At 43.8% G+C, this 27,344-nt stretch overlaps 1 protein-coding gene across 2 annotated transcripts in view; it reads left to right on the forward strand.

Annotated features, from left to right (window-relative positions):
* Positions 1–27,267, forward strand: part of LOC126522918 (uncharacterized) — a 102,866-nt gene extending 75,599 nt beyond the window's left edge. For both annotated transcript variants that reach the window (XM_050171762.3, XM_050171763.3), the window contains exons 4-6: positions 8,739–8,870; positions 20,812–20,956; positions 23,745–27,267. In XM_050171762.3, the coding sequence (XP_050027719.3) occupies positions 8,739–8,870; positions 20,812–20,956; positions 23,745–23,995 (528 nt within the window). In that variant the 3' untranslated portion in view covers positions 23,996–27,267. The remainder of the gene's footprint in view (positions 1–8,738; positions 8,871–20,811; positions 20,957–23,744) is intronic.
* The last annotated feature ends 77 nt before the right edge of the window (positions 27,268–27,344 follow it).

Raw genomic sequence — 27,344 nt, forward strand, 5'->3', positions numbered from 1 at the left:
TAGATTGTTCTGCTAACTTATTCCCTGCTGTGCCTTAGATGATTGAATGCATCGTTAATGACCATTGCTGCGAACTACCAACTCCTGCGATAGTATCGCTTCAGGGGTCTGACGATCCGTAGGATGCTGTTAAAAAAATCAAGTGCGCCAAATGTACTATGGCTCCTTCCACATCCTGTGGGCAAGTGAATGCGAGCGAGTGAGCTCTGGCAGCGTCGGCAGACGTCGTCTTCTCTGGGATTGCTACTGTATTTACACGATTGTAAGTCGACCCATGTTTTTTTATTTGAAAATCTGAAGTGGGGGGGGGGGGGGGGTTGACTTACAATCGAAACCAAAACATGGCACCACCAAAAAAGCGATACCAACGAGACCAATCGGGGGAGCTACAACGTAGTTACAATTTTATGTTTGCTCTATGGCCCTACCCATAGTTTTCGCTATCCCGTGCATTTGTTTGCTTTCCGGAAGGGTTTTTCAACATTTTTGATGGTTTTACAGCGCACACAACACTTATGGGGGGGGGGGGGGTGCCGATAGTTGATGGAAGTGCTGTTGTTCCATTCGTGTCGGCACTCCCAGAACGGCGGCGCTTGCAGGGAGTATCGATAGTTCATGGAAGAGCAGACACCACTCACGTGTTTCTCTTTCTCTGTAGCCGTTAGTTTGACGCGTTCAACTCGAATGCCGGGTACGTGCTACTTCCATGCTTCCTCAGTCGTCATGAGTGCTCCAGGCCCACTAAACATAAGGTCCTCGTTCACAGCAGCGTTCAAGAGGGCTGACGTCCTTGGCGCCAAAGAAACAAATTGCTGCGCAGCGCATGTTCGATGTTTCTGAACGGGTGGTGCGAGAGTGGCGACTGCAGCAAAGCAAAATTTTCACATGTGATGGCAAGCGAAGAATTTCCCACGGGCTAAAGTTGGGACGCTTTCCGGAGCTGTAGGCCAAGCTTGCGGTGTACATCGCTGAAATGCGTGATCGGTTCCTGCCAGTGAAGTGCAACATGGTCATGAAACAAGCCCGGATCTCCGCCTTTTAAGGACCTGCTCCGCCGTGAGTATGAGTGGCTGGCGGCAGAAGACAGCGAACTTACGCCAACTGGACCTGTCGAAAGAGCCTCCCTGATGGCTGCGTGTGCTTGGGTGCAAACTGCATGGGCTGCTGTTCCACAAGATGTCGTGGTGTGGTCGTTTGCCAAGTGTGGAATTTTGCTGGACGACGACGCGCTGTGGGACCGTAGCAGCGATAACGATGGCACAAGTGAAGACAAGTAGTCCAGTGACCATGCCAGCTACGGATAAATTTTCATTATAAAATGCGCTCCCTCGGGTATGCCTGTTTTTTTTTTCCTGTCACACGCAATATGGGGGGGTCGACTTACAGTCGTGTAAATACGGCACTAGTAGCTCATTTCAAGCGCAGTATGGCTGTAATTAGAACAGCATTCATTAATAGCTGCTGGAAAATGTCCGCCACTTCTATTTATTGATGTTATGGAAGGAAATCAGAGAAAATATATAATCTATGAGACGATGTTACGATTTTTGTGTTCATAGAAGAACATGTAAATGCAGGTTTCGCCGCGGCACGATAGATGACGCATCGGGCGTGTTGCCATCATTTCCTCCTCACGCGACAATGACTTCAAAGGGCCGCTCGTGCATGCTGTCGTGGCCTAGCAGATTCCTCTTCTCAAATAAGTCTTGCTCCGTGCCCGTACCTAAATCTGAATTTGGAGGTGTGGAACTTGCCATATCAAACATGATGTGTTGGGCTTTGTAGGGTCAAGGCGACACTAAAGGCAAATATAAAGTCAAGCTAATGTGATAAGTCTAAACAACATCTAAGTCTTCATTATTGTAGCGAGCAGAGCTTTAGTAATTGAGAAATATAGGTAAATGCAGGACACGATTAGAGACTTCCCTAGAAATTGAAGTACTAGCCAGATGACGAAGGCACTCCTTATCGTAATTCTGTTGCTAGTACTCAACCACTCTTAAAAAGGAATAATTGTATTGTATTATAAGACGGGAAAAAAGTGCCGCTTGTCCAGTTCTATTTGATGTTTAGAAAAAAAGAGTTTTGGCGTTACTCTTAACAACAACGTGTGTGGTCAAATGGTTTAATTTTCTCCACTCTGCACTGCTTCTGCTTCTGCGTTTCAATAGTTTTGTTTTGCATAGTGTTGCGCTGGTTTTGCTGACCCGCGACACTCACACAAACTGCAAGTAGCACAGAATGCCATGTCCATGTGATGTCGTGGGATTCCCTAACGATCCATGCTACTTGACTAAGAGCTGTTTCAACGGTGAATCCAACGATTTGCCTTGGCTTGGTTTTGTATGGCCATGCGTTTATGTTTTGCACAGAAAACCATAGTGCTGTCTGTCAGGTGGCGTTTTACTCACTGACGGCAGTAAAGGGCGGTGATGGCGTAGGCATGCTCACCACTTCCCGATCGGGGGCGGGCGATTGGAATTGCGCTAACGGTATGCGGACTCTTCAGACACAATTTTCTCATAACCCAAGTATTTTCTTGGCATAAAGCGAGCACTGTGAGGTTTGTGGAATGATATTTTAACTGTCCGCATTGACTTAGTATTTGCCTTTATTGTCCTAAAGGTTTTAGCTTGCGGCCAACTCTGATTTCCCTGTTTCCATGTGTGAAATGCAGAAATGCGGGTTCTAGACAACCACTGAACTGAGTTGAATGAAATTCATTGCACTTAAAAAGGAAAGCCATGTTCTAGTGACAGTTAGAAGCAAAATTTTGGTTTAGGGCTTTATTATGTTTACATTTTACGAAAATCGGTAAGGTTAAGAAAAGAAGTAGAGCATGAAGTTTACAAATTTAAAGCACTGCACCTGAAACAAAATTGGAAGTTCTGTAGACTGTGTTTATTAGAGCATCTGAAGTGGACAAACATGAGACATGTTCAAAGCTAAGGAAAACTGTTACAATCAGAAAAATATTTAACTGAGCTAGCTGGCTCATAGCTAAAATGAGTTTTTTACAGCTGAACTGAAAAAAGCAAAGGAGCAAGGAAGACAGTCAAGGACAGTAATGTCCTTGTCTGTCTCCCTTAGTACTTTCTTTATTCCAGTTCAGGTGTTCAAAATTTGTCTTCGCTGTTACAGTGTGTACAAGGGTTTTGCCAAAATCCTGATCGTAAGTTAGTGCTATATTTCTGTGCTGTATATAAAGCCGAGACGACACATTCACTTGCGGACGTGCGCAAGCTCGTGTCCGCGCGCATAGCGCCTGCCGTGCCTCGCGAGGAATGGCGGCTTGCATCCACAAAGACACCCGATAGCGCGTGCTCACTGGGCTCACTCACAGGCACCTTGGCAGACGCTGCTTTGTACTTTGTTATTGACAGTGTTTCAAAATGCTTCGATATCCATAAACTTAATTGTTATATTTTTATAGGTGTTAGATCAGCACAAAAAGCAAAGAAGAAGCACTTTCTTGCATTATTTAAGTCTGCTTCACTGAGAGCTCATTGTACCGCGCCGTAGCTGCGTAGCCAGGCGCGCCGATGCGAGGCAACCCAAGTGCGCAATAACAGAGAGGAGCTGTTTCCTGAGATCACGCCGCGTTTCGACACGTACGAGCCGTGCCGCACCGTCTGCACATGCGTGGGCGCGCGGATGCGAACTTGCGCGCGTCCTTCTAAATTTACGTGCCTTCTAAATGTCACCGTGACACGCAGTTCAAATTTAATTTTAGGTGTTAAAGTAGGTGTCAAGACTTTAGATTTTGGCGTCTATCATGTGCCAAATGTAAGCCAAACACTGTTGTTTTCAGTGAGCATCAGTGCGCTTAGCCAGTGGACACAGGGCGGCACCTCGGGGCAGCTGCGGTATCTGCGCCACATAGCCGACCGCAGCTATCAATAGCAGCTGCGTATCGGAATCCGCTTGATTATGAAATACAGCGTCCTGAAGAAAATGAGAAGCAGGCTTCTGTTGAAAAGGGAGCATTTGAGAGAAAGGTGACTTCGTGCTGCGCTTGCGAGGTCCACACACCGCGTACGACAGCAAAACTTGGCTCAGATGTTCATGGCAGCATACGCTCCCCACGGACTATGTTATTTCACCAAGCCCGAGGGGAGTGGTTCAGGGCGCCTTTAACACAGTGAAAGGATGTGTCATGGTAGCTTAGTAGCTACGAAGTTGAGCCACTAATCTCGAGGTCACGAGTTCAGTCCCAGCTGCGGTGGCAGCATTTCAAATTGTAAACACACTCGTGTGCTTAGATTTAAGTGCATGTTAAAGAACACCAGGTGATCAAAATTAATTTGGTTCTCTGCACTGTGGCGTGCTTCATAGTCAGATTGCGATTTTCGCACATAAAGCTCCAGAATTTAATAATAACACATGGAAAAAAGAAAGAAAGTAAGGACAGTGAGTTATGGGATAAACTAGAAATTCCAGTCTACTGATTCTCTCAAAACCCGAACAAAGAATAGGGTTGGGTTATGAGCCTGTTGGTTCAGCTCGTCAAGGCGAGTTATACCAGTATCACACCTGCACTTTCAGTCACTGTCAAGTCCAATCGGGATAAAAATTTTCTGTTACGATTGTCTCCTTTCTTCGAGCGTTTGCAGTGGAGTCAGTTGCGATCAGAAGTGGCCATGCATCACTGGTATTACAGTGTAAAACACCACGAGGACATCAGACCAACACTGAGTGCCGTGTGGGTCCAGTTTGTCTTCTTGTGTCCTCAGAACTTTTTCTTTCTTTCTTTCTGTTTTTCATGCTATAACTCTGCTCGAACAAGGAAACATGACAATCTAATGGGTGCACCAACTTCCGTAGTTTTATTAGTTGCGGATTTCACGAAAAAATAATTTCTCCATGGGCTGCGCAGGCTTATAGAATTGCTGGTCGCACGTTTGGGTTGCCCTAAGTAGCAGGATTTCCAGGACCACAGAGCGATTAGACTGCGTGGGAGGGAGGATAAAGTAGGCGCCATTGGTTGTAGCCAAGTGTAGTGGGTGCGTTTAGTCTTGTGTATTTCCTTACTTGTTCTATTTCTGTGCATACTTTTCCCACTACACAATGCATTGCCAAGGGGCATTTTTTTAAATTTTATTTTATAGCCGATGACAACCTATGATTATAGTGGTAAATACACCACTGTCCTAGTCAGAGTGACTTTGTACAGATACCTGCTGCGGTAGCTCAGTGGCCTTGGCTTCGCATTGCCAAGCTTGGAAGTCAAGGGTTCAATATCAGCTGTGGGAGCTGCAGTTTGATGGTGAATTGCAAAACCGCTTGCGTACTTAGATTTAGGGGCACTTTAAGAGAATCCCACTTGATAAAAATTAATCCAGAGTGCCCCGCTACAGTGTGCCTCATAATCATATCATGGTATTATGATGTAAAATCACAACATTTATTTACTATTACTATATTATATCTTTTTCTTTACTTGGACCAGTGGATTGCACTTGCTCATTTACTTTATGTTGACACTGGAGGGGATCTGTTCTGCTGCTTATTTTTTTCGTTTGTTCATTTTCAATTACTTTTTTTTTCCCACTTACATGCTGCCAAACAAGTTACTGAAATTGCTGACCATGTTCCAAGCATGTTTCATCCAGAACAGCCAATTTCATTCACATATTTTTCATATTTTTCTTGGTTGAAGTATAGTGGCCACATTTTTGTGAGAAGTAATAAGATTGTGAAATCTGCACATATCTTCTACTGTGTTTTCTGCAGCACTGAAGTTGCACGTAGTTGGATACCAAGTTAATCCCTTTGTCATTACATTTTAAAGAAAGTTTGAACAAAACTTTCCTTTCTCTTGAATTTGAAAGCTGATAGTGTAAAAAGTAATGAAGGAAAAGAAATGCAATTCGTCATTTTATTTATGCATAAAGCCTTCCATGCATGTGCTGCCTATACGTAAACTGGTTTTCAATCAAATTGCCAGTAGAAAGACATTTCAGCATGTCGATAGTATTGCTGTACTTTACAAAACAGAACAGTGAAAAATCGAGCTTCAGTTTTTGCATGTGCTTTTGTAATGGATATTGGATACGGCTAACAAAATTTTAATCCAGTTGTGATATTTTTTTATGTTTAGCTGCGTTGTTGTCGGAGGTTAAAGTCAATTATCAGCCAGTGCTGCTTGGTTCGTGGAAAGCCATTGTGGGGCGACTGACTATCTTATAGGCATTCATTTTTTTGTAGCTGTAATCAAAGTACTTCTATACCCAACGTGCAATGTACATTTACTGCAGGAAACGTCATAGACCGTATGGATGTGCGTCTACATTTACTGTGGTTCACGAAAGATGCCGATTGGGTAACCGACAGATGCCAAACTTCACACGAAAGGCAGCGAAGTGGGGTTCAGGGCCTGAATCTGTCTATCATGCAATCGGTCTATCTCTTTGAAAATTTGTAGTCTGCACAGCAGGGATGGTTACACTATTATAATTGAGGTTCATCCCTGGGCTGGCAGCTTGAACAGCGCTTAATTAGTTGTCAGGCGATTTCTATATCAAAAGTTAGTGAGATCAAGTTTAGTATGGACTGCGTGGTGCTTTCAGCCTTTGTACGCCCAATGCTCGTGCACGTCCTCGTTTTGCCTCGCGTATGTCACTGAGTGCCAGCTGTCGGGTGTCAAGCTGCGACATTTGAAGCAAAGGATGTGCTTGTGCAGCTGGACACGAATGCTGTCCTGCTTGCTTGGCTCTGTTTCCTTGTATTAACCTAATAATGTTAAAAAGTTTGTAGGAACAAGCTGCTGTACCACTGGGCTCGTGCGCAGCGGTTTTCCCGTTATGGTTTGCTTGGTTTTAAGGCAGTGAAGGGACTTATCTCTTAATCTTATCAGAAGGTACGCTCGATAAGAGCGCAGCAGTTCTGTGGAGTAGACTTCAGCTGAACCCGGTATCATCCTGACGGGTGCAGGCTGTGTACTGATAACCCCTGCCAGCTTTTCAACAAAAAAGTGTGCGATAACACAGCAACAATGACATATTACCTAGACTCGTGTCATAGCTGCACCTATATTATGCTGCATGCTTGGCAGAAAAAGGCGGAGTGTGGCTATGTTGAGGATAGACTTTTGGCCTTTTACAGAAGTTAACCGGTGTGTCTTTGCAAAATGGAACTACTATTTATAGTTGTATGGCCGACATAGAAAACACACAGGGGAGAGTGCAATGCAATGATGTATACAATTATAGATATGACTCATAGCTGAGCTGAGCCTGTTGATTTTTTCACTAGAAGAAAGTCCAAAAGTGAAAAGGGTGACTTTTATATGCCAACATTTTTAGAAGTGTTTCAGTTAGCATTGGCAACGAAGCTGCTGCACGAGTGCTACTTTCATACGATTTTTTAGTTGTCAGAGCATATTTGTGTTGCTGTTGGTGCTATGTGTGAAGCATGGTAAATGCTGGCCAGCAGCAAGGGCTAGATTTTTGTAAAGATTTCTTTCCTCCCCATTTTTCACATTCGCCTTTTTATTGGCTTGCACACCATGCTGCCACCATTGCTGGGATCACCCACTGGTGCAACAGGCGATTAGAAATGAGTAGAATTAAATAAAAAAATTCTGTACATAATACAACCATGGGAATACTGACAAGCTTATCAAAGTTGTTCACATTAATTTTCATTTGTCTGCTGCTGGGAAGCGTAGGCTGTGAAATCTATAACCTGGAACTGATGCTGATGTTTTCTGCTGGACATTTCTGTGTTTTTTTTTATCAGTTATATTATTCATTCTAGTTGTTTGCTGGCATGCTAGACAAACAGCATGTCATAGCTGGCAGCTGTTTCTAGCCTTCCTCTGCAGTTTCATTAGCAGAAAAATAGCTTGGCGCAATGTGAACATTGTGAAACGAAATGTTGCTCACATTATGTGGATGCAAGAAAATTTCTCATGGCCACAGCACTGCTTATGCATCTTATCTTGCTTTGTAGGTTGGGGCAGTTTAACTGTGTTGTGTGTAAGCACAGAGAAAAGCTCAACTGTATAATAATGTACTATTATCAACAGTGATCTGTATTATTGTAATTCACTATGTGGTACTGTCTATCTCGGCATAACTAACTGTTCTTGGGATCTGTCCTACTGGCGCGCTCTCGGCCAAAACATAGTTAACGAGTGAATAAATGAATGTGTAATGTGCTGGTTAAGAGCATCTCAATTGTAAAACGGCTGGGATCAGCAAGCCAGGTTTGCTTTATATTTTTTTCATTCTCCCCTATCTGGGGTGTAGTGTCACTGGCTTCCGAGTGCACTCCCATTTTTTAACCCCTTGACTGCTGTTTTCCTTGTTGTGTTCATTCAGCGGGCACCCATGCTTCGCTGATGAGGTGGTTCGTTGTCATTGCTTTTGTCTCAAGTCAGAATTTATCTACCTTCAAGTTTCGGCTGTCAAAGCGCCGATGGACCAGGCACACTGGCTTGTCGTGTCTGTACTGCCAGGATGAAGCTTTGACAGAGCACTAAGATGTACAGTCCACCTGCTGTCAGAAATCTAACCCGTACATTCTATGCCTTTAGCTGACCACTCCTCAGATAGGTGACACTGATCTGTTATATTTTTTTTTTTACAACCTGCTTTGCAAGAGTTAGGAAGCGAGCTTAATACACGAAACTAGTATACTCAAGAGTATGAGGGGGTGCATGGGCGCACTTGTGAGGTATGTTGTGAGGAACAGTGTATAGGTTAAAACACCGTGCCTGGTCTTCCTGTTAACAGCTACCAACTACTTCCCGCCGAGCTGGTCTTTGCTGCTCGAACTGTGGTACCACGGCCACTACCTTGTGGAGGCGGAACAACGAAGGAGAGCCTGTCTGCAATGCCTGTGGGCTCTACTTCAAGCTTCACAATGTGAGTTCTAGGTTTAGGAAGCATGTGATACCGATGATGCAGCTTCTTAAAGGATGGGCTATCATTTCATCTGTGCATCCCTTTAACTTCCAAGTTGTTTTCTGAAAAAGTGAATGTAATTTACGAAATTTATTTGTTGCCTAGTTTTTGCACATTATGCTCTCATATAAAAAAAATAATTGTATGCTTTATCCCTTGGATTCAATGGAAACATTGAGTAACACGTTGGCAGATATTTACTCAAAGTACATGAAAGTCTGCAATGATATTCTCTACACTCATGACGGCAAACAAATGTAAACTATAACACTGTATGCATGACTGGCCAAAGCCAGTAGTTATCAGTGGAACATGCTCTTGCGCATGACTTGTTAGTGCTCAGTAAAGAAAAGGGGGTTGTGAGATAATTGGAATACGTTCTTGGCAATTCTATACAAACTGGCTGGGCAAGTACAGCTCAGGCTTGAGGGTTATAACACCATTTCATTTGTTGTGGAGGAGGATGAGTGGAGCTGAATTTTTTTTTTCTTTTATGTCTGGTTTTCGGAGCTTGCTGTGACAAGAAACCTAGAAGCGTATTCTTGAACGATCAGTTTTGGAGGTACAGTGAAACCTCGTTAAACTGTAGTTGGCCGAAGCTCGGAAAAAGTACGTACTAAACGGTAGTACTGCTTAACCGAAATAGCATGAGGTCGCCCACTTACCTGTCAAAAACGGAACACAGAGAGAAAGTGATAAAAGAGAAAAGAAACATGCAGTATTTATTCTCCTCGCGCGACAAAAATGTTATTTTCGTATGATGCCGCCGCGGCCTAGCAGGGACGACAGTGGCCTCAAACTTACTGAAGCTGCGAGCCAGCTTTTAAGCCAGCCCCCTCTTCTCGGCAAACACTCGCATAGCAGATTCGTCGTTGGTGTTATGTATTCTCCGTGCACACGCATGGTAGTGCTGCACAAGTCGCTGGGCGCCTCTTTCATTGCAGGGTGCTGTTCTCGTTGCAACGATTGCATTCATGAGGCTGATGTCACGTGCAGCTTCTGCCACTGTCGGGCCTGAATCTCCCGTGCTGTTGCTTTCCATGTTGTCCTCATCACTGTCGCTAGTCGACACTTCGGCAACAACAGAGGCATCGATGTCGAAAAGTCGAACCTCGTAGCCGACATCTCTTCGCGGTCGCAGCAGCACTGCTGAGAAACTTCATCGCATTCCAAATGCCACACACTGTAGTCAACAGCAGATCCCTGTCGTGTGCCAGCGCCGACTTCTTCATGTCACGTTCGACAGCACGAACGATGTCTAATTTTCCTTCTATGCTGAGCACCCGGCGCCTTTTTTATCCGAGCTTCGGCATGACGTGAGTTCCTGATCGCACGACGCCAAAACGCTCTCTGGCACGGCGGCGAAATTATGTTGATGTGGCTTCATGTGCAAATGCACAGGGCGCTAGGAGGCCGTCGTTCTGATCTCTGAAGCTGGTTGTTCTGTTGGGTCGCCCGATGGAGACGATGCACCACCGTGTTTGCGCAACGAAAAGTGGAGACACTACGTGTTAACCAATGTGCACGCAATAACCTGGTGCGGTTTATGCGGATACAAAACACATTATGTTCAATGGCCACTGAGTCGGGGATTTGACTTTACTACTTTTAAAACGAAACTACTGTTTAAGCAGGTACGGTTTAACGAAGTTTTACTAACGAGGATCACTTTCAGTGCACTCTGTATGGCTCATTGAGCAAAACTGCTGAAATCATCCAACATGTCATGTGCGCCACGTGAAAGTGATACCTTCGCCGAAAGGGATCATCCTAAAACATGTCCCCTAGTTAGATAACAAAATCTATGTAGGATCGGTTTTATTGGCTAAGCGTAACGCTACAGTTCACAGAATGGAAATTGGTAGGCCAAATTCTGAGACGGGCATCATTAACGAGCATATGTTCTGAGTGGCATTCATGAAAGATTTCTCCTGGCCAACTTCCTGTGGGCTGAGAGCAACGAAACTTGGCACAATTATTAGTCCTTCTCTACATAGGTGTCACCTAAGGACACATTTCACCCATATCTATAGGCAACCTTAATTAGTTCGTTTGTAGAATTCGACACTGCTCCAAATCCCGCATTGTGACTTCAGAAATCATTCTCGTTATTTCAAACCCGCAGCAGGCTGCCTCCTTCTGGGTAACATGAGGGTTGTGAACTGGGCCATTGTCTGGCAGAAGGCGGACACCTTTGACGAGTTTGCCACGTCTCTGGGTTTTGATGGCCTCCAGCGATTCTCTCAGCAGTGATTTCCGCATCGGTAATCGTGGTCCCCTTTGCTAGCAAATCCATCAAGACTACACCATGCTGGTCCGAAAAGATTGTAAGCATGACCTTGTCTGCCAAGGGTTGGGAAGGTGCCTTCATTGGAGTTGGCGAGCCCAGATGCTTCCATTGCATCGATTAAACTTTAGTCCCCAGATCACAGTGATGTGCACAGCTTTCTTCCTGTGTGATCATTCTCTTGAAAAAAGTCCTCCTGGTTTCCACTGCACATTGCCAAAAGAGCCTGGGAGCCCTTGATTCGTTCCTGCTTCTGGAAAGGGGTGAGCATCTGGGGAACCTAGCGAGCAGATGCCTTGAACACATGAAGATGGTTTCTGATGGTTTTTTTCCTTGGGCCCCACACTAATCTTGACATTTTGGGCTAGATCTCAATTGGTTACGGGGCGATTTTCTAAAATAGTGGCCTCCGTCTGCTGGATGATGTGTTGATTGATAGCAGAGTGGAGTCAGGGAAAGCTAAAAGAGGTGATTACGAGGAGTATTGGTATTTGAAACTGATAAGCGTCATATTATTGAAGAATCCTTTGAATGAAGTGCCACCTCAACTTCTGACAATAGAGGGGTGATGCTGGGCTACAAATGAGGTAGTTGTGGGCTTGCTTTTTTGTTGTTGCTTCTGTGTGCAAACTGCATCCTGTGGCCGGTAGCACAGCACAGTAGCAGCACTGCAGCTAGTACCGTCACACTGAAAGTTAAGAAGCGTAGTTATCCCTAAGGCGTCCCATTTCTACACAGGAATTGCTTCATTGCGTAGGTTTCTATGGACATCCTACCCGAGTAAAACATGTTGCTGGGCTAGTTGGTGCAATTTTTTTCACCAGAATTGTGGTGCAGCAAAAGGCCGGAGATGGTCCTTCCATGTTGGTTCTGTCATCCCTGGTCCTTGCTGCAAGCACAATCCTAGTTAAAAACCGTAGCTGAGCATTTCTGAATGTGCTGGGACTCCATGCACGTGGTGCAGTGGTATGAAGAGTACTCGCACTCATCTTCAGCTCTCAGCACCTTCTACTAGAAACAAGAGTGTTATGAAATGGTGCATGTACAGGCGCTCAAGTTTTGGACCAGGTGTGAGTGTGAATTGTTCAAGGGCGCCCTATTTGATTCTCGAGTGTTTTACTGAATCACCTGCACCGATTCCCTGTGCACTGCATTACAGCCCTCGAACCTCCAATGTGGTGTTAGGATGGATAGTTGGGCGTGTTGGTTAAGCATGATTTCTGAAGTGAAGGCGCTAAAAAGACGGAGGACAAAGAAGAAACACACGCCCTGTGTGTGTGTGTTTCTTCTTTGTCCTCCGTCTTTTTAGCGCCTTCACTTCAGAAATCCAATGTGGTTGCAGGCTTGGTGCTGCCATGATGCAGGATAGCTCCACCTATAGAATATAGACAGAGACTATACGCTACGTGTGTTGTGCATGCTTACTGTACTTGCAAGGGAGACAGTGATTGGATCTTTGGCACGCACAAACAATTGACCACTTTGTCTTAGTCCTCTTTTTCGTCCCTGGCCAAAGGGGACTACACAGGTCATGAAGGCCATTGTGGCTTTTTTAGAGAGATTGAGCTGAATCTTGCTAGAGAGTATGACCATTGATGATGATGCTATGACCATTGATGAGGAAGAGGCCAGCGATGTCTAAAAGACTATGATTTGGAGCTAGTGCTGCTGCTGCCTTCTGGCCAACTGCCGCTGATCCATTTGTAAATATACTTGTATAGTAACCTCCTGTCAGCATGCTTCCAGGCAACAGTGTGTTCACTGTAATAAGTGCTTATGGTCATTCTAATGTGCATTCATGCACACTTACTATTTCTCTGGATATCATCACCTTCTTTTCCTTTCTCCTTCTGGTTCTCTTCCCTTTTTCTTATTTCCCACTGCTGAGTCTTTGGCTAGAACACAGTACCGTATTTACTCGCATAATGATCGCACTCGCGTAATGATCGCACCCCTAAATTTTGTCGTCAAAATTCGAATTTTTTTATTTCCCGTGTAATGATCGCACCCTGAACTTGCCGCAGCGATATGTCGTGTGCCAAGTCTAGCTAATAATGATCGCGCTTACCATCTGTCGAATGCTACGCGAACGACTCGTCTGTACGCACCAAACATTCTTAAGTAGATGCCTCATTTCATTACTTTCATCACTTTCCGCACTTCCATGGCAAAAAGACGTACAACCAAACTTGCCTTTATTATGGGTGGGCTTTATAATGGTTGTGGTCAACAAAAACAAAAAAGGCGCCTTTAGATTCTTTTCATCTGCACTCGTGAGCACGCAACAAATCGCGCGCGGCAATGATAGTAGCCACGTTTACACTGATACGTTAAAAGTGTACCTTATTCATACGCCGACGCTTGTAACACAGCTAAGATATTCGCCTACCCTTAGCGGAAGCGTGCCGTGTTTGGATAGTAGTGAAGACAGATGCCGCAGTTTCCGCAACATGCCGGCCATGTGTTTCTATGTCACTGGCAGCTAAGCGCGCCCATCTCTGTCCCCTCAAAGTGGACATGGCTACGTTATTGCCGCAAACTTGCCGATATTAACGATATTATTCATCACTGATACGGAAGAAACTGTTTCAATGCACGTAAAGTACTCACGAGAACAAAAAAAAAAAGATCGCGTTCGGCGCGTTCGGCTTGCTCCGCCGGCCGCCATTTTTGTTTTGGTGTCCCGCATCCCGCAGCAAACGCTGGACGAAAAAAAAATTTTTTTTTTTCTCGCGGGAAATTTAACCCGCGTAATGATCGCACCCCTGAATTTGCGTCAATTTTTCTGACAAAAAAGTGCGATCATTATGCGAGTAAATACGGTAGTACAAGCTGACCTTCCAGCCCTTCCCCTCTTTAAACCCTGCAAAACCCAACACATAATTTTGGTATGCTGAATTTATTGCCTAAAAACTCTTGATTTTAAGTGCTGGAAACCCCATGTACAGCCCATGCCAGCTTTATTTATATGCTGGACGGAGTCTTTAGTTACGGATAATTCAGCAAATCGATTACTAATTAATTAATTATTACTCAATTATTATTTAACTGTTTTCTTTGTATCATCATACAGTAAACATTTGTCATAACGAAGTGAATGGAATGGCTAAAAGATTCAATATAAGCTATGATTTGATAAAAGCGACAACCCCTTAAAAGCTAAGCAAGTGTAGCGGAAATAGTGCGATCGTGATAGAGCCAGATCGTTATTGAATTTCTTGGTTGTATTTGGCTCCTTTGGGTGGGCTGCAATAGTGGGCCAGTCACGGTCAGGCATTTTGATCCAGATCAGGCTCAATCGCCATCGGAAGTGGCCATGTGACGCTGGTATAAGTGCAAAATATTTAGTGAACCAGACCTTTATTGAGGTGCAGAGAAGGTGGTCAGCTGGGTTTGCCTAGTTATAGCCCACTGGTGCAGCATGCAGGAGAAGGGTGCGCAGGCAGTGCGATGGCATAGCTGGTGACAGAGAGGGGGTCGCTCGCCCGTCCGGCATGGAAACTTGCTGTGAACGCCACCACGAGTGTGCGTGGGCCCTTTGCCATTTCGCTCTAAGTGGAGTAGCTTATTGACGTGCTTCGAGTAATCCAGCTTAAAGGGGCACTAAACTGAAAAATGATTTCTTCAGCATCAGTAAATTGCCGTTCTACAACAACAAAAACACCAATCTTACAACGATAAGACGTTTGGTAAGCCAGAAAAAGCGCAAGAATGAAATACGGGTGGCGACGCCTACTTAAGTTCCCGCACCTGGGGGCTGTGAGGTCTTGGATTTTGATGGCATCTTCTAGGGCCTACTAATTGTATATAGCGGTACAGATTGACTACATTGTGTTCTAAAGGAACGAAATATTAAACATGGCAAGTTTCGGGAACCTTTACTCAGCCAACGCGGCCCAAATGCGAAAATATACTTTGGAATCCCTGACGTCACACTGACTTAGCGGCGTTGGGGTTTCGGCACGAAATTCAAATGCTGATACTTGGACCTTCATTTCCTCATCTAATAATCAAATTATTTTTTTGAAATGACTGCCTGCAGGGTTCTCAAACAATGCTTCATTAGTCTAAACTGATTTATTGTTTCGCTTTAGTGTCCCTTTAAAATGCATGCGCTTGGGTCACGACCATATTTTCGAGGAATGCAGCTTCATTATAACGTGGGTTTACTGCACTCTTCATGGCCTGAGATAAATGTGAAGAAGTTGCTTTAATTTTTTTTTTGATGTGAAATGGTGTTCGGGCTTAGCGGGGTTAACTTTCTCTTTCTCTGCACCTACTGGCAAAAAAAAAAAAAGCACCTGTTTCCAGAAAAGGTGTGACGCCTTACTCTTCTACAAAGTTCTTGCAAAGCTGCATTTGCCTCCAGCCCTTCAAAGCTTAAAGGGACACTACAGGCAAATATTAAGTCAAGCTAAAGTGACAGATTAGTGCTTGGGAATCTGTAAGGCGTCAATGTTATCACGAAGAGGGCGTCAGTAATCGAGAAACTGAGGTACATGCAGGACATGATTAGAGAATCCCCTGGGACATTCAAGCACTTGTCCGATGACGAAAGCACTCCTCACTTAAGTTCTGTCACTAGTACTCAACCCCTCATTGCAAAAAAAAACATCATTGTATTGCATTAGAAGACGAAATAAAATGCTACTTATCCAGTTCTATTTTATTTTTAGAGAAAAAAAACTAAACGAAATTATTCTTGACAACGACGCAGGCGGTCGAAAGGTTTCGTTTTCGCTCGACTCTGCACCGCCCATACTTTCGAGGTTTAGCAGTTTCGTTATCGCGTAGTGCCGCGCTGGTTTTGCTGGCTCGTGAAACTTGCACAAACTGCAAGTAGCGGAGAATTCAACTTCCATGTTATGCCACGGTATGCCCAAATGGTCTACGCCACTTGACCAAAGAGCAGTTGCAGCGGCGAATCCACCGCTCTGTCTCGGCTCGGAGCCGCCATATGTCTATGTCGAGCGCCGTTTTACTCACCGATGGCAGCAAAGGGCGGTGATGGCATATGCGACGTCACCACTCCCCCGGTTGGGTGGTGGGAGATTTGAATTTCGAAAAAGGTATTCGGTCTCTTCAGATGCAACGTTCTCGTAAACTAACTCCTTTCTTGGCACGAAACAAGAGTCGCAAGGTTTCTGGAATGGTATTTAAACAGTCTATGTCGACTTCTTGTTTGCCTTTAGTGTTTCTTTAAAGCTGTATGAGCCGCTGCGTTTTTACATAGGTGAGCACGTCTGTTCTACCCGATTATCTAGGCTGTCAGATTGTCCAAGTGGCACGCATGTTGTGATGCTATCAAGGTGGACACTAACAAGCAACACTATATAACTTTTAGGCAGGGAAAGTATTCTTTCAAAACTTGTACTCTTTTTGGCAGAAAATTGGTGGTTAATAGCAGAGAAAATGAACCTTAAGTTCTCCTCTCCCTTTTGTTTTAAATTTTGCATCAGAATGTTAGTGCCAGCATGTAGGTGTGTGTGAAATCATGAATTTAAAATATGCTTTCATATTTGGTCCATTTGGGCAAAGGAAAAGTTCTCGAGACTTTTAAAGGGACAGAATTGCTCAGAACATCAAGATAACCCCACTGATATAATGATTCAGTGTTGTAGTGGCTAAAACAAGAAATTTTTTTCTGATTAAAGGTGGATTTATGTTTTTAATTCTTCACTAAAAGCCGCAAGAAATTACCTTTTGGCGCCCCACGCAGTCAAAATATGAAGATGCATAAGAGGCCTATCACGTGACCTACTATTAGCGTACGTGGTTCTTGGTCGCTTTATTTAGTACTGAAATGCAGTACCCTTTATTCTGTAATAAGTTTTTTCTAACTTGCAATGGGGTGCAGGTTAGAATGTGCATGTTCGTTTGTAGTGAGTAGAAAAGTGGCGCTGTCTTCGCCTTCATATTATATAAGTTGACTTGCCTCCTCTGTTAACAGAACAACAACGATGCAGGCCAGCCGTGACGTAGGCGTGTACTTGGGGAAAAACGCGGTACAAACATAGAAAATGTCTGTACAACAATGCGAACTTACTGTACTAGCTTTTTATTGTCAAAAGTAGTTGAAAAGGTCAAAATGTAAATGGTTAATCACAGTTACACTCACTCCTATAAAAGCAGAACGATGGGCGGCTTTCATAATTTGTGAGGCGGACTACCGACATCGCTCTCATTTCTTGGTGTTGCTAGATGAGGGAGTCTTACTTTTTTTTAAGAGGCTGCTCAGGTTGAAAAATTCTGCTTGCTAAATATCTACGCGCTTTTGGAAGTAACCGCTGCAAAAGTAAGCACTACCGAGGCTGAGCTTTGCATTGCGCCATAAAAATCTAGGTCCTTAAGAATCGGGTGTGAGTCCCTTTAAAGGGAGTTCAAACATATGCAATTGTTTTTGGTAAACAGTGGGTTACATTTATGTTCAATGCTATGTTCCCTTTTCTTTTTTTTTCTTGTCGCCTCTAGTCGTAATAGTCAAAGGTATGTTCCATTTCCATATGGAGGCATTGTGACCAAAAGAGTTAGTCTCGACTGCTACGTCAGTATCTTATTAATCGTAAGCTAACATATGCTCAATAATAATGCACGCTGCCTGTATCAAAAGTAGGCCTACCATTTTCCATTCCATCACGCGTTGTGCTACCCTTAGCTAATGACAGCGATCCTGCATAAACTTTGCTTTGTAGCTAGTTAATTTGTAACTGGTTCATTTAGAATGGAATGCATGCAACTCCTGATAAACAGTTGAATTTATCCCAGGAGATGCCTTCAAAATTCATGACATCACGGCAAGTTGGTGGAGGGCGTCATCAGGCGTTTCTCATTTTGGGTTTTTTTCTTGCTTACAAAGCCTCCTCTCATAGCGGTGGCCGTGTTGCTGTTCCAGAAGCATGGTTTACAAACGTAGCTTAATGTTCCTCGCTTTCTCTTGAACGTCTCGTGCTTTTATGCAGAAGCTGCCACATGTTCAAGGGAACTCAGTTTAGTTAGGCTAACCATATGACATGGCCTGTGTATATGTGGAACGTCGAAATGTGTGCATTTAGCACCTGAACTATTTCTGCCAATAGCTCTGTCAACTACAGGTGAACTAAACGAAGCCTACAAGTGAAGTCTGGGTATCATATGGGTATATGCTCATGTTAAGGGCCTCACCTTCTTCACCACTCGGAGCCAGACAATTACTTTTGCTATGCTCAGTTTGATGCCTCGATATCTCATACAAGAAATTTGTACACAGCCCATAGTAAGGTTTCTGGCACACTGGAGCGAGGTATCAATTGTTGGATATTCAGAAAACTAAGTAATTATAATTAGTACAATAACTCATTCTAACTCAAAGAACATTTCATTGTTTTTGGGGTGCCATGACCAGAGATCAAGGTGAACAAGGTATAATCTTTGTTGATGTGGAAATGGTGTTTAGGCGTTGTGGGACCAAATTTGGTTGCAAATTTTCTTGATGTAGGCCATGCACAAATAGTAAGTGAATAAATATTTATTGACTTTCAAGAATGGACGTGCTTGTGACCATTCTGTGTACTCCATTTTCTTCACAACAAATCAGACTTTTGTTACTGCAGAACGCAAGCCACTGGCCTAACGTTTTCGTTTTAGTCGACCTTGGTGGGCACATGGCATTCGTAAAAAGCTGGAGAAAATGCAAACGGTAGAAACTGCATTCGCTGCACTGATATTCACGACACATCTTGTACAAATAGAGTCTGAAAAATTCGATAAGCCATCGTTTGGCATGAATCAGGGCCGCAAATAAGTCCAAGCTTGTCCAAAAAGTTGGTCTGTGATTGTATAGCCCAGGATATTGGGTGTTTACACAGAGTAGAAAGCCAGTGAACTTTTTTTCATGTTTATCATTGACAAAAAAGTCAGTTTTTGCCCCAAGGCATGTGGAAAACTGGCAAGCATGCAGTGATCATGTAGCTTCACACTTATTCTGCGATGTGTTGATACCGGCTGTCCGAACAAAACTTCATACGAATAAAAATTTGAAATAATGGACAGCTTTATCTTTGCATCAGGCTACTCTGTATTTATGGGTGTTGGTCATACTAAATAAATACGAAATAAATAAATAAAATAAATACTAGTCATGGGTGTTTTTAATTCCGCACAAATAATTAAGTGCAATTAGCTAACTATTATTAACTCACATTATTTTTATGGTGTCAATACAATAGTTGTGAAACATGCAGAGAAATGATGAAAAGTAGCATTTAAATCGATCTATAGGTTCTGTGTGGTCCTTTTTATGGTAACGAGGAAATCCCACGAAATTTAGTAGAAAGAGAAAGGGGACAAAAAAAAAGAAGAAAAAGAAAAAGCTCCATTGCAGCATGTTTGCGTGCTCGAGATTTCAGCATTGTCAGACGTAAACCTCTTCAACTATGAACTTCCAGCGCACATCTTTGGTCTTTGTCAAATGCGAAGCTGCAGCTGCGGCTGTGGTTTGAACGGGAGTAAAATGCAGTGCACTAGTTGACAAGGTTTATGTTTGAGACACCTGATACTATTGGCACGAGGGCGCCGTGCCACGTGGTATGTTTAACAATTTTTGCTGTTTGTTTTTCTTCCTGGTCGGAAAGAAAGACATGCCTTGGGGCAAAAACTTGACTTTTTTGTCAATGATAAACATGAAAAAAAGTTCACTGGCTTTCTACTCTGTGTAAACACCCAATATCCTGGGCTATACAATCACAGACCAACTTTTTTCGCTTTTCTCTTTCTCCTAATCTCTACTTTCTTCTAAGCTGTCAAGTTGCTTTAAACACTGTAATCTGTCATTTTTTTTTCACACACCCGTCACAACCTTTGCATTGACACATTATCGACTAAGTTAGTTAAAAAGAAACTTACCTAATTAAACCTACATATTATTTATGTATTTGTGTGCAAAAGAAAAGAAAAAAGAAAAGAAAATAGTTATGACAAGCATGAGCAACAACACCACCAACAAAGTGAGCATGGTTTTGGTAAAGCCATTCATTATTTATTTCCTGGCCTCACTTATTTGGCACAGCCAGTGTGTAACTTAATACTGTTCTGCAAAGTCGAATAATGAACACCTTTTATTTTTTTATCTGCCTGTATTTCACTTGTATGTTGTGCTTTATCAAGTTGCTCCAAAATGAGCAATTCTTGCTCCAAATGTGCTTCAAAATAGCAAATTTTTTGTTCCTGGAGCTGCTCCAAAACGCCCGTGGCTGCTTTCACCCCTAAATATATGCATCAGTGAATTTGGTGCTGCGAGTGTGGAAGTCTCTGCAGCTCTTGTCGTAAACATTGTAATTGGCACTTTTCTTTTTTTTTTTTTCGCTTTTCTCTTTCTCCTAATCTCTACTTTCTTCTAAGCTGTCAATCTTTTTTTACCTCACTACCTTTCTCCTCCCTGCTGGCCGATGTTCAAGTGTCACCCGTCGGCTACGTAGTTATGAAGTGGCCAGCAGAATTCTCTCCTTTTTTGTTCTTCTAACAGTAAGCAGCAAAAACAGAAATCCAATTCCCAGCGAGGAGCACCAAGCTCAGAGTGATGTCGTTTGGGCTGGCCTCTTGAACGATCTCCCACATGTGTCTCTCCTCATCATTGCGCAGATAAACCGGCCCTTGGCAATGCGAAAGGAGAGCATCCAGACTCGCAAGCGCAAGCCCAAAAGCAAGAGCACTCCCGATGGCAAAGGGCCACCAGGACCTGAGAACCTTTGCATTTCCACTAAAGTGGAGAAGGAGGAGCCTTTAGGTAAGTTTTGCTTCTGTCTCACGGTGCCCGACTTTTTCAGACAAAAGCCTTGAAGTTAAGTGAGCGTGAAGTGAGCAATAGAGTGAAACTCCATTATAACAAACACAGATATAATGAATTATCGGATATAACAAAGTAAATCTAAAATGGTTGTCAATGCCGACATCGATGAATATAAATGCTTTTAGCGAACATTGGATATAACAAACATATCTTCATGTCAGAAGCGACTTCATTACGATGAGGCTTGACTGTACTTGATTTTGTTGTGAAATGTCAATGTGCGTTAAAGGAATCACAACCATTCCACTCTGTAAAGATGGAATGGCAGCGAAAGCTGACGACAGTCAAAGCTCTCAAACAAAAAGCAAAGTGCTTTCGCTGCCATTCCATCTTCACAGAATGGAATGGTTGCCCGGGCTTGGGGTTGTCGTTTTTGTTCAGCATCACAAGAACGTTGTTCGTCAGTGGTCATTCCGCACCGGCGCCATTTACATTCTCGTTGCTGTTCCCTCCGGCGTTCCTCATACGCATGTTGTTTTTGAATGTGTATAAAATATGTGTCCGTCCCATCAATAACACAGCTGTTTTAGTGCCGGTAGCTCTCCTGCTTATATACTGTGGTAACCTTGATGTCACACTATTTTTAACAGCGTGCGTTTTAATCTGTTCTGCATTTTGACATCTGCGCCACCGCAATGTGCCCGTACGTGATCACACACAAAGCAAACAATGAAAGTCATTGTGTATGGTTTTGTTAGAAATCACTAAGTTCGTTTTTGTTGCCGGACGCCGAAAAAACTATGGAAGGTTAGTCATATACAGCTTTCGCTGTAAAAAAGAAAGCGACCAACAACAAAATGTTGTCAGCTGTATGCAACTTAAAAGCGGAACAGAACTAGAGGTGTAGTACACAAAGCCAACAGAAAATGACACCCAGAAAAGATGCCGTGAGGTATAGTATACAGGATTTATCGGCCACTTGGCTGCTCCTAATTTCATATAGTAGTCTGCGAAGCCTACCTTTAAAAGGGATTCCACATCCACCGCCGTGCCCTTTAAACTGTGCTGACTAACACTCCCAGGGCTGGATCTTGTGCGAATACCTGAAATACACAGGAAAGCAGATGGGAAGGCTGCTGCTATAGTAGCTTAGTGGTAGACCACTGCGTGCATAATGTGGAAGATGGGGGGGGTTTTGGTCCTCCTTTGCAGAAAATTCATTTCATTAATTTTCGTTTTCCTCATTATTATTACATTTCACTTAGAAGCAACTGCTACTTTCTCTTTATCTTTCCTGGTTTCATTGTCTGCTGGCTTCATGTGGTTGTGACAAACAAAAAAAGTTGCAGTTTCGTCCAAAAGGCGAAGCATTGATTACAATAGCAAATTAGTAGACAGCTAAATGAAGTAATGATGGCAGCTTTATCGGCCGTGTAAACGTGTAAACATTTACTAACTAAATTAACCAGCATGGTGTCAGGTGTACACAAGAAAGCACGAACACATCTCGCTCGTTGACCATGCAGACTTGCTGTCAAAACGCTGTGGTGAGAAAGCGGGGCAGCAGCAGCAAGCAAATCACGCTGCCTCGCTTCAGTGCAAACCAAGCGGCAAGCTTACCCAAAGCTATCGGCACTCAGCGCATTCTGTCCCTATCACAGATTTCTTTCAAGATAAAGCCAGTGCGGCTGCGCTTATACGCAGCCACCGCCGGAGTAGAAGAAACCCTCCCCCCCTCTCCCGTGCCTTGCACACAATGGAAGACGGCGCGCTTCCCTGCTTTCCTCCCTTGCACACGCAAGATTTAGCCATCATTGTTGGCTCACTCTTGCATGCTTTCACTCGCACAAACAGCATACGGTGCACAGCGACGATGTAATCGCACGTAGGCTTTATACGGAATATGATGGCAATGCCAACGGTGCCGGCGGAAATGTTAATTGCAACAAGCTTTAGCCCCGCAGTTTTCACTATTCATAAAAACTGCGGGTATACGAATAGCTATTTTTGAGATTGAATCGAATGCAAATCAAAAAGTGCTAGAAGGAAATCGAGTACAGAATACTTTTTGAATAATTCATAACCATTTTTTCACAATAACTATAAAACCACATTCACATCCTTGTATTAACAATATTACCAATATTTTGTATTTACATTACACATTATCAAGCGTTAATTATAGGCACAAATGGAGCATTTGGAACCAATAAGCAGTTTGTTTGCACGTAGACAGCTTTTAGGAGAGTGTGAGTGATGTATAGCCAGTAAAATGTCTGGCTTCCTGAGTGATGCAGCCTGATCGATTACATAAGTTCTGAGGTTTTATACCTATACTGTGGGCACCACGGAGTTTACATTTATTTCACTTTTGCTATTCTATGTTTGATTGCACTCAGTTCTGAAATAATCGAAAGCTATTGTAAAAATATTCACATTTATGAGTACTGACTATTTGATTTGAAGACCGAATTGAATAGGGCACTATTGTAGCCAATTTCTGAAAGGTTGGAATACTTGCACACCCTTAATACTTTAATAGAGACCTGTTGACAAGTGTATGAAGGACTACGTAAAGCATGATGCTTTGCTGGGCTGGATAGTGAGTTGACAGGATGGGAAAAAAAGGGCGATTGGACTGCCCTGTAGCCATCCTTTCTTTTCTCTCACTTTTTGCACTACTTTCCAACGTGTCAATACATAAAGCATGCGCGGCAGTTTAAGGCAGTAAAACGCAAAGAGCAACCACTTGGAGTTGTTCTGATCCTCCCCTCCTTGTTCACAGAGCCGAAAGGATCAGAGGACGAGGAAGCCCTGCAGCGACTGGCTTTGTGCTCGTCAACTCATTCTACAAGCAGCACCTCTTCGCGCTCCTCACTGAGCATCCTCCCCATCCAGGACAGCAAAGGACCCTGGAATGCATACGACGATTACGAAGGCACCAGTCACAGTGATGGTGGCACGGACAAGAACTCTGACCCTGCCCGCATAATGGATCTGGCCTCCCAAACGGGGCCAATGTCCGGCCAACATTGACCGACGTAGGTCCTGCATGGCCTCTCTCCAACGTCGGACATGCATTGGCCCTGCATATTGTGCTGCTAAGGATGATGAAGTCTTCGGCCGTGCTGTGCATAATTCGGGCTCTGCATCTCAACTGCTCTCCCCTTGTCTCGTTTCTTGAAGAGTTTCAAAATTTTCTCTTTTCCCGCCCCCCTCTTTTCAATTTTAAAGCGTGATGCATTTTTGAGCAGCACTTTTGTGCGGTGACAGTGAGGCGTGTGTGTGTTTGTGCACGTCTATGCATGTGTTTTTATTTGTGTGCATGTGTGTGTGTGTGCATGTATGTGCCTGCGTTCCTGCGAGGAAGGATAGCAGCCTAGCCACTGCAACTGCCTCTTTAGTTTTTAGGGTTCTTTTTTTTTCTGCCTGTGTTCACATTGTGTTCCTTGTTGAACATATTACCTTAGGCACTGTCTTATAACATTTATGTTATGGCACTGTGCTACATACCAGTTGGTTGTGGGAGCGTTTTAGAAGGCTCTTCCATGTGAGTGTAGTTAGCACCATATAGCAATGTTTGCTAAAAGTGAAATTAGTGTTAAGCATAGCTTGGCACTGCACAAACTGTCCTGGTATGTATAGTGTTTGTTTTCACCTAGTTAGTCTGCTGTTTTGTTGAAGGACCTTTTCTTCGAATGTGCGGTGTGTGCATCATGTCTACAGACAGACTCTAGGACTCTAACGACATCTTTAGTGAGTGCTTTAGCGAGTGACTGTAATTGCTTTTAGCTGAGAAGGGCAGCACTTTTCTGAGTGGATTTGTGAAGCCTTGGCAACTTGAGGCTCGGGATAGTTGCCCGAGTGCACTGCCAAGCCATTTCCTCTGGCTTGCTGAACCTTTTCGTACGCTTTGCAGGCAGCGGGCGACGCCATGACAGCCATGCTTGGCACTAGAACATTTTTTTTTCTCTAATCGTGCACCCTGTGTTGCCCTTTTGTCATGCCTAGTTTTTGTTTTGACTGATGGTTTTTGCACCGCCACCAGAACGTATCCTCAACTGTGATTTTGTGCGGGGGGAAAAAAGCTGGTGGGAGCCTTGAAACAACAAACAGCATGTCATGTGCATGCTTCAAAAAACATCGCAGCTCTTTTCTTGCACATCACACACACAGGTGCTGTTGGCAGCTGTGTCATTTGCTCTCGCATAGCTGTGGCTGACCTATTTTTTTTTAATTTTTTAAAGCACAGCTTTTAGGTGCCCGTTCCTGCGGCGAGTGTAGAAGTTGTCCTATGGTTTAGCCGAGCGAACGAGCTCAGTGAAAGATGAGAGCGAATGCATAGCTCAACAGGGGATGGAAAAATTGGCGACAGCAAAGAGGCACGAGGAGGAAAGCGGAGAAGAGGGTGCAGCGGGACCATGAGGTGGAAAGTGGAGGAGGGTATGGCGAAAGTGTGAGGAGAAAAACGTAGTGCTGCGCGAGACTTGCGACAATGGCTACGAGAGGGAGCCAGAGGAGTGCAGCGTCTGTTCACCGACCGCACGCAGCAACCGCGTCGCACGGTACCATGTATGAAAACAAGCACTGCATGAGTAAAGGTCTGTCTGCGTCAACTGCTGTGAATTGCGCCTATGCGTCACCCACGCGTCGCCTACACGCTGCCTGTCGTGATCTCCCGATTAGCGAGGCAGTGGCATCACACTGCACTTCGTTTACAATGTGCTGCACGAGACAGATTGTCCTCGCCAGCCAGTATAGCGCGAAATGAAAACACGTATAGAGCTGCGCTAAAATTTTGCATTAGGGAGTGTGGTAATCATCAGTGAATCTTTTTTTACATGATGTGCGCTGTAATATCTAGTAATTAAAGAAAATTCCTCAATGGGCTAGTTGGTTCGACATAATGAACGCTGTTGTGCAAAGCGACGAAGGGGCAGGACTTGGCGAGGAAAAGAACACATGACACCTGAGCGCAAACTAAAATATGTGAAGCGACGAAGGGACAGGACTTGAGCGAGAAAAGCAACACGTCACCCGAGCGCAAACTAACTGTTGTTAGTTTGCACTCTGGTGTCCTGTGTTTCTCGCTTAAGTCCTGCCCATTGGTTGCTTTGCACAACAGTATGAATTACTTGTAACACCTAGATTTCTTTTTTCTTTCTTTTTCTTTATTGTACCACTAGGGCTCCCCGAGGACAGTTATCTCATGTATCAACTAACTCAATGTGTGATGCACTGTATCTCTGAACTGTTCATCGCGGGGGACACTCTTGTGTTTTTTTCACAGTGTGCATGCGAGCGTGTGTAAGTGTGTGTGTGTGTGCGTGCGTGCGTGCATATGTATGTGCGCATAGCGTGATGCCGAGTCGCAAAATAATGCGTTTATAGAGATTTGTGGCAAGCATAATAGTATATTGCCTTATGCCTCCAATGTGTTGCTAAGCTGACACAGGTATGGGACAGAATCACCTTTAACTTTCATCCGTAGTGATTGCACACGAGGAAGCCAGGCCATTGCCGCAGTTACTATGATACTTTGTACATCGTGCATACAATAATGTTATGTTTTTTTTTTTTTTTGAGCCTAGATCGGGAAGAGGAACTGCACATGTCTGCATAAATATTATACCCCTGAGGAGCATACTGTAGCGGCACAATAAAGTTTCTCAACAGCGACCAGCACCGCAAAAGCCGGCACCAGCAAGTGCTATGTGTTGTGACCTATTTCCTGCATTTGTGGCACTTTTTTTTTGTAGTGTTTTCTGAGCGTTTTTTTTTTCTTTCGTATTTCGGTCTTCACGTTGCAGTTACTACAATTATGAGCACGGTGCTCGGAAAATACTCACACCTGGTTTCTTGTGATAGCTCCAAGCTTTGTAGCAAAGAGAGAGAGAGAGAAAAAAAAAAACTGTACTAAAGTTAATCGCCAGTTTTTTTATATATTATTATTTCTCCAAATGTACTTTATTTATCAGTACTTGTAGCTAGGCTCGTCGCAAGTGCCTTCATTTCGAGGCTGCTTGAAGAGCATCTCCTTTTTAGCTCGTCCCCATTATTTGTATTTTCCCTTTGGAGGTTAAATGCATCGACGTACCGCAGAGATTTCACATTTTGCATCTCAGATGTGTGCTTTTACGCGGGAGTGCACCCAACGCATGTTGTACTTGTAGCCTCATCTGCTTCTCTCTTGTGTACCTGCAACATTGCCTCATCCATGTGTTGCAATTCGGAAGTCACCTTTAGGTTGATGGTTTTACTTTAGTTGCTGAGTATATTTATAATAAAACATATTATTTCACCATGTACGTTTCTTTTGTTTTGTTTCCATTGTCTTGTTGGCGTGGCATGAACAATACGTTCCTGTGCGCTATATGTGAGGAGC

This window comes from Dermacentor andersoni, chromosome 6, assembly GCF_023375885.2.
Source record: "Dermacentor andersoni chromosome 6, qqDerAnde1_hic_scaffold, whole genome shotgun sequence".
Classification (NCBI taxonomy): domain Eukaryota; kingdom Metazoa; phylum Arthropoda; class Arachnida; order Ixodida; family Ixodidae; genus Dermacentor; species Dermacentor andersoni.